Source organism: Alosa sapidissima, chromosome 17, assembly GCF_018492685.1.
Source record: "Alosa sapidissima isolate fAloSap1 chromosome 17, fAloSap1.pri, whole genome shotgun sequence".
NCBI lineage: Eukaryota > Metazoa > Chordata > Actinopteri > Clupeiformes > Clupeidae > Alosa > Alosa sapidissima.
In genome coordinates, this window is record NC_055973.1 from 31,976,252 (window position 1) to 31,988,914 (window position 12,663).

Genomic DNA, 12,663 nt, shown 5'->3' on the forward strand with positions numbered 1-12,663 from the left:
TTTTCAGCAAACCATCTTCAGGTGATCCAACACAGTGATCAGTAAGTCAGAATATTGTTACAGGTTCCCCTTATCCCTCACTGAACCGGATAGAATGCAGTTCAGATTATTACACCAGCCAAGTCACTGTGATGGTCATCTGGTAGCTTTCAAAGCTCAGATAGGAGCAAGAGTTGTCATTGGTCTCTAGTTTAGTTTGCATGTATTTGTCATTTCTATAAGTAATACACCCCTAATCAGTATAATTAAAATATTTTCAAAGTTAATACAAACCCTGTCCATTTTATTTATTTTTAACCCAAAGCCTGAGATGAATGAAGGCAAAACAGTCAGAAAGGTCAATATTCAACAACTGTATATTTTGCATGCCTTCCTTATCTCCAAACCCCACTCCTAATTGATTTATTAATTTATTCCTGCCTTTTGTGGGGGGTTCCATAGGCCTGCGTACATTGTCAGGGGATGTGGCCAGGGCATTGTTCATGCCTTCCTTTTTACCTTAAACACTCTTGTGTGATTTTCGCTTGGGCTCTTGAGGTTGTCGTCGTTTGATTCAACAATTGGGTTTCAAACTTGTATTTATACCATCTATGTATCATATCGTGTACATATTGCACTTTTGCAGACCTGTATCTAACGCCTTACACGTCCTTCACTAAACCTGGGTCCACACTTGGACCCCATTGGCCCTGAACATGTCTGTATCATTTTGTGATTTCATCCTTGTACAGTGCTCTCCACCATTCCATCTGACATGTTAATGCTATTTAAATGAAGTTAAGTCATTTTGATTTTATTTTTACCATTTCGGGTTTTTCGGGTATCCAATAGTACTTCAGCGGCATATGAGAGTTCTTCTCACTGTAGATATTGGATAATACTACCACCAAGTGGGGACACTTTGAACCACTTAACACAGGCTCTGTCTGTTTCAATGCAGATACAGTTTTTGTAATTAGATAGATAGATAGATAGATAGATAGATACTTTATTGATCCCCAGGGGAAATTCAACTGTGCACAAAGAGTGGCACTAGTGGCACAAAGATACCACTGAGATTAGGAACATGCAGGATCATCATTAGCCTAACTAATTAATGTTCCACAATTCTACTTTTTTATTTACTGAAAATAACATTAGATGTTATAAGGGCCTTTACTATATACCCCATGAGTCAATTTTTCCTGGGCCAATATTAGATACCTAGGTACAAAGCGACATAAAAGTTTTGTGATTTCTATCAGTAGCCTATGCTGTGCTGTAGGCTAATTCAGTGCAACAACAAAGTTGGGAGTGGAGAATGAGGGAAGGGAACATGTTTCTAACAGCCACTTCACATTTTATTCTGATTTTCATAGTGCCGATGCCTGTTTGTCAGCACGATGCTCTGTTTTGGAAATTATGGTGAAATTCCCATTGTCTGTCTGTGAGGTCAGTCTCTATAAGAAAACATGCATGACCTTCATGGCAAAGGCTTTTTTTTATCACTACGTCAGGATAAACACGATTTGAAACATTTAACATGTAGTGTTTCACTGTTTGTGGTGATCAAATTGCTCCACCAAGCCCAATTACTTTTTGGGTGCATTTGGGCAATTTCAGCTTGTGGGCCATGGGCCACACACTCTGTTTGTCTCTATAATTCTTCCCCCCATACGCTTTGATCTGTTTCCTTCTGCATCCAAATGCCAGCAGGGACAATAACAGTCTATCAGTTAAGTCATGAAATTTCCATGCAGGGCAAACAGGCTGTCAGATTTGCGAGGTGCACTTGACCCATTTCACTGACAGTGGTCAGTGGGAGCATCTTTAATGACTATGGACAACAAACTCGCAGAGAACGGCGGGCAGCCTTCACACACAAAATAGGGAATACATTAAAAAGTAAAAGAGTCTTCCTTGATGTTGCTGAGACATAGGCGGTGATAGATAGACACGATGAGTGATCATTTTCAGGTCCTTTCTACAACCCCCAACGCCTGTTTACAGTTCCGTTCGAATGAGCTATACTTGCGGAAATTACGTCAGTGCAGAGAATAATATGGCGTCTATGTTGGCGATGGATGCATTAGATGGACACAATTTTATTATCCTACATAAATAACGTTGATGGAAAGACGTAGAGTGACACCAATGGACAGCGAAGCGGCACTGATGATTTATTTTCATATTTTGTTCCCTTGATCTGGGATACACACCGGCACTCCATGTCAGAAGAACCTCGAGCTCCCTGGTCGAAGAGGGGTTGTGTGGAGTCGCATCGCCGAGGTAGAGCTAGTTTGTGCAGAGACAATACTCTTGATTGATGTGTTGTTCGTCAAACTCGGGTATCCGCTATATTGCAAAATTACAACCATATTTTCAATAATCACTAGCGGTTGATAATTCACGCGATAAAATATGACGAGAAAGGCAGATTCCTGTGTCGGTGGCCTAACGTTAGAGGATTGCTTATCTGTAAGCTAACTAGCTGGCGCCTACCATTGTAAAAGGTATGTTATGACAGGTGCTCTCACTGTACTAGCACCAGATAAATGTGTCTTCTTATGCCAGCACATGTGTTTACGTATACACATTTACATATGTTTTTTGTAGTCCCGATTCGCTACCCCAGTTTAAGTTCAATTAATGTAATATGAAGTTTACCGACATTGTTTTACAAACTAGCCAACACAGGTTTGTTGGTGGTCATTTGTAACGCGTAGGTTATCCTTTGTATCAGAAATTGCACAGTGCCTTGCACTTGACGTAATGCTATCATTCCTTTACTGAATCCTTGCTCTCTGAGTTATGAGTTCACCTGTTGCAGTGGTACGTCAAAATGCACTCTTCCCCATGAAGGTTCTCTGTGCCCCTATCCAGAGCAGGGGAAACTCAAGCTGAGGAAATGTGAGCGTCCCTTCAGCGCGTTGTCAGCGAAGTCCGCGACTGGCCAGGACGTCCCCAAAAGGTACAGGCCTCAAAACACCCCTCTCCCACAAAACTGCTCGCTTGTCAGAATCCTCACGTCGCTACAGTCTCTCCTGGGCACCCATCTATTTTCATTTGCAGATATTACATTTTTTAAGAGGCCTGAAAAATGGCAGTTAAACCTTTTTTCAGATTCCTGAAGCCTGAGCAGAATTTCTTAGGCTTCAGTGTAGCTTACTACTGTTTATTCCTTTTCACTTGTGGTCCAGGTCAGACTGTGCTGTTATGATTCTTTGAAAGTTCATGGCTTGAGGCTTCAGCTTCGCATCTATGAAATTTATCTAGGGATGTTTGCTTGTAAATTGACACGATCATTTCTGAAATCTGTTTGCCCTATAAATTTCACTAGTGTGTTTCCAAATCGCTTACTTGGCTGGGGCTTGTCTTCGGGTTTGTCATTCAGGTGAATCACCCCTGAAAAGAGCAAGTTGATTTTCTCTCATCGGGCACAAGGGGCACTGTCCTCTGATTGGCTCGGCCTCCCCCCCGTGACATGCCCGTGGCCAATCAGAGGTGAGTGTGTGTTTGTGTGTGTGTATGAGAAGGATAGTGTGTGCATATATGTGTGTGTTTCCAAGGTTGTTTGGCTTCGAGCAGCTCCCCATTGTAAATTGCTGAGGCTTCGATGTCTCCAAGGTCTCACAAGGTTTTTTTCCTCATTGGTGTTAACAGTAGTATAGTCTCGCCAGTGCACACTCATCAAGTTCTCTCTCTCTTCTCTCTCTTGCACTCTCTCTCTGACATACACACACACACACACACACACACACACACCACACACAGACACAGACATACGCACATATACACACACACATAGAGGCATTGGGTTTTGTTGGCGCTCTCTCTAAGTTCTAATTGCTGTGCTAGCATTCTCTAGTGTGCTGCCTCTGTTTTGGTGAACCGACCATGATATATATTCTGATATATATTCACAAGCCTTAAACAAATGCAGCGTACGGCCATTCCCAAGATGTGGGAATTAGTGGGAATTCTCTACTCTATTAGATCATCGCATGATTCCCTTCCTTGCTTGTTTTTTTTTTTATTGTGTGTGTGTGTGAGTGAGTGAGTGAGTGTGTTTGTATGCACATGGATGTCAAAGTGTGTGTTCAGCATGGCAACATTCCTAACTCTGCCCCTCCGACCGGCCCGTGCAGGTGTGTGATGGGGGACGTGGAGGTGTACCTCTCCCAGGTACACGACGGCAGCGTGTCGTCCGGCTTCCGGGCCCTGTACGAGGAGCGTCTACTGCTGGACGTCACGCTGCTGATCGAGGAGCACCACTTCCAGGCGCACAAGGCCCTGCTGGCCACCCAGAGCGACTACTTCCGGGTCATGTTCACCGCCGACATGCGCGAGCGCGACCAGGACAAGATCCACATGAAGGGCTTGACGGCGGCCGGCTTCGGCCACGTGCTGCGCTTCATGTACTACGGCTCGCTGGAGCTGAGCATGCCCACGGTCCAGGAGATCCTCCAGGCGGCCATGTACGTCCAGCTCACAGAGGCCGTGGAGTTCTGCTGCTCCTTCCTGCTGGCCAAGATCTGCCTGGACAACTGCGCCGAGGTCATGCGGCTGCTGGAGGACTTCAGCGTGGGGGTGGAGGGCGTGCAGGAGCAGCTGGACAACTTCCTGCTGGAGAACTTTGTGCCGCTGATGGCGCGGCCCGACTTCCTGTCCTACCTGAGCCTGGAGAAGCTGATGGCGTACCTGGACAGCGACAAGCTGAGCCGCTTCCCTGAGATCGAGCTGTACGAGGCCGTGCAGTCCTGGCTCCGGCACGACCGCCGCCGCTGGAGACACACTGACGCCGTGGTGCAGAACCTCCGCTTCTGCCTCATGACGCCCGCCAACGTGTTTGAGAAGGTCAGTCAGAAGGCCAGGGATTAGTGTCCTGTTACAATGCCAGAATTATGACTTGGTACGATATCAGGGATTAGTGTCCTGTTACAATGCCAGAATTATGACTTGGTACGATATCAGGGATTAGTGTTGTGTTACAATGCCAGAATTATCACTTTGTACGATATCAGGGATTAGTGTCGTGTTACAATGCCAGAATTATGACCTGGTACGATATCATGCCTTCCAGGTAGGCTAAACTGGGCGCGGAACTGAAGTGTTTTGTCGCTGGTGTAAATATCTCGATACTGCTGCACTTGAGCACTTCAATGGAACTTAATTTCCTTTAAACATGAACTGTCCAGTGCATTTCATTGCACTTTAGACAGTAATGCATCCCGTCTTTAGGTGTGTATGGCCTTTATTGTCTCATTATGGCCACGTGTGGAGGGTTACTGGGCTACTCCCCGTGCCCTTTTTAATTGAATTGAATTGAATATCAATGCTGAAACAATACCAGGCAAAAACCTTCAATCAAACATCAATAATAGAAGTAATATAATTAATAACACTAGAAGTAAATAAAACTTATATATCATTGTTAATGTAACGGTATCTATGAAATGGGGTATTTTAACATGTGTATGGGTATTATAACATGTTCAGGCCATTGTTATACCTTTGTAGTATCAGTGCATTGTGCAGCACTACTAGGGAGGTGTCATGTGGTGGCGCTATTCCTCCCTGTGAATGGGTCATATCGGCTAGTTGATGCCATGTCTACATGGGTCGTATCATCTAGTTGATGCCATGTCTACATGGGTCGTATCGGCTAGTTGATGCCATGTCTACATGGGTCGTATCATCTAGTTGATGCCATGTCTACATGGGTCGTATCGGCTAGTTGATGCCATGTCTACATGGGTCGTATCGGCTAGTTGATGCCATGTCTACATATCCGCTGCAAGATGCCAGTCTGCAGGTGGAACAAGAGCAAGCATGGCAGAAGCTTGAGTTGTAAGCGGATGTGATTTATTTGTGGCCGAGAAAACAGTTGGGAATGGTTCTATTTTTATATTAATGAAGTATCGTGATTAGTTTTAGGTCTATATTGCCCACCTTTATGAGTCACCATGGGTCACCTTTATGAGTCACCAGACATTTGCCCATGTGACTTATTTCAAAATGGCCGTCTCACATAGAGTATCAACAATACTTCCATTCTGTGACCCCCAACCAGTTAAATCATAGTTGTGGGGTCATTATCACGACAGTGGTATCTCCTCTTCTCCACCAAGGAAAAAAATGATATATGATATGATATACTCCGGACCCTGAGAGGAGGGCTGCAAGAATCTATCAATTAATTCATTAGTTGTCAACTATTAAATTAATCGGCAACTATTTTGGTGGCTCATTCATCCATTCCCTCACTCTCCACCTCAAGCTGGTGTGTGATGAGCGTTCTGGCGCATAATGGCTGCCGTACATCAGCCAGATGGGTGCTACACATTGCTGGTGGTTAGTGAGGTTCCCACTTTGGGTGCCTTGGAAAGCGCTTTATAAATATGTTGTTGTTGTTGTTGTTGGAAAGCGCTTTATAAATAAGTTGTTGTTGATGGAGTCGTTAATCAGTTTGTGTCATTTTTTAAGGAATTTGCCTCAAAAGTCTTTGATTTGACCTCCTTAAACTGAAATATTGTCTTCCTCTCCTACTCTTCTTCTGTAGTAAACGTATCATCTTTGGTGTGTGGACTAGGCAAGACATTTGAGGACATATTCCTGGGTTTTTGGAAACGCTCATTGACATTGTTTCAATGCTCAAGAACATAATCGACCTACCTAGAGTGTTGGCTACTTCAAGTTCAACCTGTGTTTAAAGACATTATCTAGAAATAGAAATTCCTGTGTGAGATGCAATGACCCAAAGTGACCATTGCAGAGCCTGGTCTCAAGAGTGCCTCGTTGATGTCGTAGAAATGACATCACCTTCAGAGGATAATAACACCCCTGTCAAAGAAACATACCTGGACTATCAACGCCCTCAGCATCAAAGTGTTGTTGAGCTTAAGGGCAAACCATGCTTATTTGGTGTTGCACTCAGCTGTTGCAGAGAGAGTATGTAAACAGTTGCACTAAATTAAAACGACATCAAAGGCCTAAAGCCGAGTATTGTTTTTTATCAAGACGAGATGACTTGCATATTTCTATGTTCCAGTTGCAGCTGGTCAGTTGGTCTGCAGCTTGTCCCTCACCTCTCTCTCTCTCTTCCGTTGCCCAGGTCAAGACTTCGGAGTTCTACCGGTACTCCCGTCAGCTGCGGCAGGAAGTGGACCAGGCGCTCAACTACTTCCACGAAGTCAACGAGCAGCCGCTGGCCATGACCAAGTCCAACCGGATCCGCTCGGTGCGTCCGCAGACCGCTGTGTTCCGTGGCATGATCGGCCACAGCATGGTCAACAGCAAGATCCTGCTGCTGCACCGGCCCAAGGTGTGGTGGGAGCTGGAGGGCCCGCAGGTGCCGCTGCGTCCCGACTGCCTGGCCATCGTCAACAACTTCGTCTTCCTGCTGGGCGGCGAGGAGCTGGGCCCCGACGGCGAGTTCCACGCCTCGTCCAAGGTGTACCGCTACGACCCGCGGCAGAACTCGTGGCTGCGCATGGCCGACATGTCGGTGCCGCGCTCGGAGTTCGCCGTGGGCGTGATCGGCAAGTACGTCTACGCGGTGGCGGGCCGCACGCGGGACGAGACCTTCTACTCGACGGAGCGCTATGACATCGTGGAGGACAAGTGGGAGTTCGTGGACCCGTACCCGGTCAACAAGTATGGCCATGAGGGCACGGTGCTCGGCGGCAAGCTCTACATCACCGGCGGCATCACCTCGTCGTCCACCTCCAAGCAGGTGTGCGTGTTCGACCCCAGCAGAGAGGGGGCGCCAGAGCACCGTGCGCGCCGCACGCCCGTCCTCAACAGCTGCTGGGAGAACAAGTCCAAGATGAACTACGCCCGCTGCTTCCACAAGATGATCGCACACAACGGGAAGCTCTACGTGTTCGGCGGCGTGTGCGTCATCCTGCGCGCCTCCTTCGAGTCGCAGGGCTGCCCGTCCACGGAGGTGTATAACCCGGAGACGGACGAGTGGACCATCCTGGCGTCCATGCCCATCGGCCGCAGTGGCCACGGCGTGGCGGTGCTGGACAAGCAGATCATGGTGCTGGGCGGCCTGTGCTATAACGGCCACTATAGCGACTCCATCCTCACGTTCGACCCGGAGGAAAACAAGTGGAAGGAGGACGAGTATCCCAGGATGCCTTGCAAACTGGACGGGCTGCAGGTGTGCAGCCTGCACTTCCCGGAGTATGTGCTGGAACACGTCAGGCGGTGCAGCTGAGACAGGGAGGGCGTCCGGAGTATGTGCTGGAACACGTCAGGCGGTGCAGCTGAGACAGGGAGGGCGTCCGGACGTCCGACCCTCTTCCTGCCCCCACCCCCACCCCCCCACCTCCCTCCTTTCTAGTTCCACCATCTGTTTTCAGGACAATGAACAGAAAACGTTTACAGGTGTGAAAAATAATACTACATTACTGATGAAGCGTTTAATCCGTAGGCCAGTGCTTATTTAAACAAACAAACAAAGAAACAAAAAAGAAAGAAAGAAAACATAAGAACAACCAGTAAACAGCATACTTTTTAGTCTTAACTGATTCAAGGGAGACCACGGCTATTGGTCCATCTTGCCATTTTCAAATTTAGCTTTCTCAGAAAAGGGAGATAAAGGACAACAAAAAAAGGTTCTGGGTTATTTATTTGGTGCATTACTCAGTTGAACCAACTTCCATGTTCCCTGTCCACTACATGATGTCACCCCTCTCATCCTGTTTCCTGTGACATCATTCTTACTTCCTGTCATCTAGCGCTCTATGTGTTTGGGGAAGTGAGAGGGTATATGTTAGAGAAAGGTATGTGTGTATATGCAAACATCTGCAGGAAAGCCTATCCCAAAGCTTCAACCAATTCATCCTGTCCCCTCGGCCTGGTCAGTAACCCAATCTCATGAAAAACAAACAAGAGAGAGGAAATAAACACTACCCCGTTAATTTATCCATTGTATTTCTCTGGCTGCTTTTTTGATGTCAGCTGATATATTCTTGTAAACGATGGGGAAAATGCTGTTGACAAGCATTGCACTTCTTGAGGTGTCAACACTGCAATAACACTGGGTTCTTCACTGCTGACTGGACTGCAGGTAGGAGAGGGACTGATCATTTGAGGGTCTTAACTCCTGCTGCTGCCCGTACGTGGGAGAGGGACTGATCATTTCTGCTGCCCGGACGTGGGAGAGGGACTGATCATTTCTGCTGCCCGTACGTGGGAGAGGGACTGATCATTTGAGGGTCTTAACTCCTGCTGCTGCCCGTACGTGGGAGAGGGACTGATCATTTCTGCTGCCCGGACGTGGGAGAGGGATTGATCATTTCTGCTGCCCGTACGTGGGAGAGGGACTGATCATTTGAGGGTTGTAACTTCTGCTGCCTGTATTTATGCTATTTTGTCCCCTTCTCTATTTATTCTCTGTGGGTCCGGCCGCTTGCGGTGTCCACCCCCAATCTGTTGAACAGAAACCAGCTGCTGTATCCCATTGACTCCCATCACTTTTGTCCCCACGAGCTAAAGGGCTAAAGCACATTAGCATTTCTGCAGCCTGCCATGTCACGCTCAGTCCATCATTTCTACTGACGATTATAATCAGCATAAGTGGATTAGAGGACTCGTATGATATTTATGACATTGTGTGCGTTTTGTCCGTCCTTCCTCTCTTCCTCTCTTCCTACACCTGTCATCCAAGCGGCCGTGACGTCTGGAGATTAACCTGTTCTCATCTGATCTTCCTGGTTCTGTCAGTGTCATGTACATAGATATGCCAAAATAACGGTCTTTGACAAATTCTATATACTGTGCAGACCAAAATGTAATAGGCTACTCGGGGGCACAGCTGTTAGCTTTTTAAACTTGTCACCTTTTCCCTTTGCAGGTTGGAAAAAAAAAACAGTACTGGTAGAACATCACCCTGTAACTGTATCTGAGGAAAAAAAAGCAAAATCAAGTTGCTTAAAGAAACATGTTGGTAACATAATTATTCACTACTATTTGGACACTTTGTAATTTCTTTCCAGAAATAAATGTTCATATTGTTCAGCTTCTCAGTTGAGTGTGTTTTTATCAGGTTCAGTGAATGGATTTGTATATAAATCTATACTTGTATTGATGGAGGAAGCCAATATGAAGTATGGATCTTGTCCTTGTTCAAATAGGCAACTGAACAAGCACCTTTGAGTTAAAGGGATGGTTTACAATTCAAGTACAGTTTATTTTCAACATCTCTCTCTCTCTCTCTCTCTCTCTCCAAAAACGGGTGTTCACAAGAGCCCTGGCTGGCTCTACTTTTAGGAGCAAATGAAATGGTTCAGGCCAAGCAATACAATTTTGATCAAAAATGTATCTTCAGTAGCAATAGAGCGAGTTGTGAATATGATGGACTGTTGAGTTCAAATTTCAGCAGTCTTTGACCAGAATAGAGAGTAGCCTACCTACAATGCAGTGTATTTGCAAGTTAATCACCTGAATATTGAAATAAGAAGGCTAAGACCCCTCACAATCTTACATAGATGTTTTCAGGGGGTTCAATGTGACTGTTGACAACTGTTGATCTTAGTTGACAATCATTTCAAAAACGCTCTGTGTAGGCTATTTAAAAATGTACGCTACTCGTTTTAGTCAGCAAGAGGCTTTCGACTGTTAGGCACAGACTGTCCACAGTGTGGCGCTGTTGGATTTGGTATGAACATCAAAATCATGAATGTCAAATAAACAAGAAAACGAGAATGGGCTGACCTACTATGCTTGCCGTATGACTTCAAGATGATGAACCGTCAGCTTCCAGCCAACGTTATGTCAAACGTCGGAAAACTGGTAATGTAGCAAAAGCCTTGGGGGAAAAGTGATATTCGAAATATATGAATGTCTGGCCATATTAATCAGTTCAAATATGCTGTGGTTTTTGACCTTTGTAAGGCGGGGATCCTGTTAGAATAGATGTTAGGTATGTTAGCCGGTTAGCATCACCCTCCACTCTCATCTCACAGTGATGTCCCGTCAAAGTCACGAGGAAAAGGAAAACGCTAGCTTGAGACCTTTATGCCAGAGACGCTTGTAATTAACATACATAATCAACTTGGCTTGTCTCCTGGTCTGCAAATCCAGGGAGGCGTTTTCGATAGTATCAATATCCATTGTATGTTGTTGGTGCACTTCTTAAAAGCTGCAAATATTTAGCATTCTTAGATTCTCAAGACAGACCTAATCAAAATGCCTTTTACATCCAGTATATTCTGCCCATGTCCTGACCCTTAATATAATGTATTTATTTATATAATTTATATTTTGGAGATGTATGGTCATTTTCATTTTAGGCCATGGGCAATGGGCAATGTCAGTGGACGTTGTGGACACATTGGTCATTTTCGGTATCAAAAGCGTAGATTGGTAATGCCCCAGTGTGAACCAGAATCTCCTTCAGGGCTACACGGTTATGGTTACAAATCAGTGTCGATTTGCTGTTGTTTCCATTCTGTTAAAATGATTTACTCTATTGCAATTCTTACTAGGCTATTTTTTTATGTAAACATATGGCTGCTTAACATTTTTGATTTTCAATGATAATGGTTATTTTATTGGTATAATTGCAGGCCTATTGTATGTGGCTTTGGATAAAACCATCTGCTAAGAACCATAACCATAACCTGATTAAATAAGTATGTTCACACATATTCAGCGATTCTCCAATACTCAGTACATAGCAAAAGATTAATAAAGATGAATCTATTGTCGTATTGATATTTTGTCCTCCCCCTAACTTTGACAGTTCTCCTGTGTTCTCCATCTGAACAGGTGGCTTTGCCAATGGCAGTTCCTGTTCTTGGTATGATGTCTGGGACCGTCTTTGCTGCCAGTGAGGATAAGCAGAATAAAGACACGCTAATGATCGATGAAGTAAGAGTCTCTCTCATACAAACACATGAACAGACTAATAATATTTGAACTTAAAGTGTAGGCCATCTTATCAATTCCCTAATGTGCTGAAGTGCAGACACCGTGCCAAGATGTCCACAGCAGGCCATGTTGTTTCCTGTAATCTTGCAACTGTGTATACATAGTGCGGCATCCTGTCTCGATAACCTTGTTTCTTTTTTTCTTGTTTCTGCAGCTGTCCCTCTACACAGCTCCTCAGACGCGGCTGAAGTACCAGGAGCCGGCGGCTGGGCATGTGGTGGAGGGCATCACCACGCTGAGGAAGGCGGCGGAGCCCTACACATCACTGTGCCAGGTGGGCACCAGCTATGGTTTGGCTTGATCACCATGGACATGTGCTCATTCGGCTGAACGCTGGGGCCCAGATGCAACCCAGCAGCGGGCAGTTGTCTTCTGGTTTTGTTGTTGTTTTGCTGTTGTTGTTTTTGTTGTTGCATATGATATGGGAGATATTGCACCCGTCTGGACTAAACACTTCAATAGCAACATTGCATTTCTAGTTGATATTGTGGTGTTGCATATGGGAGATATTGCATTTCTAGTTGATATTGTGGTGTTGCATATGGGAGATATTGCACCCGTCTTGACTTAACTGTTCACTGACATTTGTGCACATTTTTCCTCAGCAAACAGGTGCTACTGCAATGGAGAAAGTCCAGGTATGACCAGCACATGCAATATGTCTAGACTTTTATCAGTCATTAAACAATAACCAGCAGTAGTTGGCTGTTAGACTTTAATCTGTTCTTGACCTGCCTGTGG

The 12,663-nt window shown here is 45.4% G+C and overlaps 2 protein-coding genes across 7 annotated transcripts in view; both read left to right on the forward strand.

Moving 5' to 3' along the window:
- The first annotated feature begins 2,031 nt into the window (after window positions 1–2,031).
- klhl15 (kelch-like family member 15) lies at window positions 2,032–10,008 on the forward strand. 6 transcript variants are annotated; one of them, XM_042068258.1, is made up of 5 exons: window positions 2,032–2,492; window positions 2,842–2,950; window positions 3,374–3,483; window positions 4,128–4,836; window positions 7,094–10,008. In XM_042068258.1, the coding sequence occupies exons 3-5, from the start codon at window positions 3,464–3,466 to the stop codon at window positions 8,201–8,203; spliced, it is 1,839 nt and encodes a 612-aa protein (XP_041924192.1). In that variant the 5' UTR covers window positions 2,032–2,492; window positions 2,842–2,950; window positions 3,374–3,463; the 3' UTR covers window positions 8,204–10,008. The 6 variants fall into 6 exon arrangements, with proteins under 6 accessions (XP_041924192.1, XP_041924191.1, XP_041924194.1 ...); XM_042068257.1 differs by having other exon boundaries at window positions 2,863–2,950; XM_042068259.1 differs by having other exon boundaries at window positions 2,248–2,268; window positions 2,863–2,950.
- Window positions 10,009–10,695: 687 nt separating this feature from the next.
- Window positions 10,696–12,663, forward strand: part of apoob (apolipoprotein O, b) — a 6,821-nt gene continuing 4,853 nt past the window's right edge. The window contains exons 1-4 of the mRNA XM_042068653.1: window positions 10,696–10,782; window positions 11,761–11,862; window positions 12,077–12,196; window positions 12,528–12,560. Of these exons, the coding sequence (XP_041924587.1) occupies window positions 10,732–10,782; window positions 11,761–11,862; window positions 12,077–12,196; window positions 12,528–12,560 (306 nt within the window). The 5' untranslated portion in view covers window positions 10,696–10,731. The remainder of the gene's footprint in view (window positions 10,783–11,760; window positions 11,863–12,076; window positions 12,197–12,527; window positions 12,561–12,663) is intronic.

Coding starts and splice junctions, on each gene's coding strand:
- klhl15 (XM_042068255.1), top strand. CDS start 2,208: ATGTCAGAAGAACCTCGAGCTCCCTGGTCGAAGAGGGGTTGTGTGGAG. Junction 2,951..4,127: donor GGCCAGGACGTCCCCAAAAG/GTACAGGCCTCA, acceptor CGGCCCGTGCAG/GTGTGTGATGGGGGACGTGG. Junction 4,837..7,093: donor CCGCCAACGTGTTTGAGAAG/GTCAGTCAGAAG, acceptor TCCGTTGCCCAG/GTCAAGACTTCGGAGTTCTA.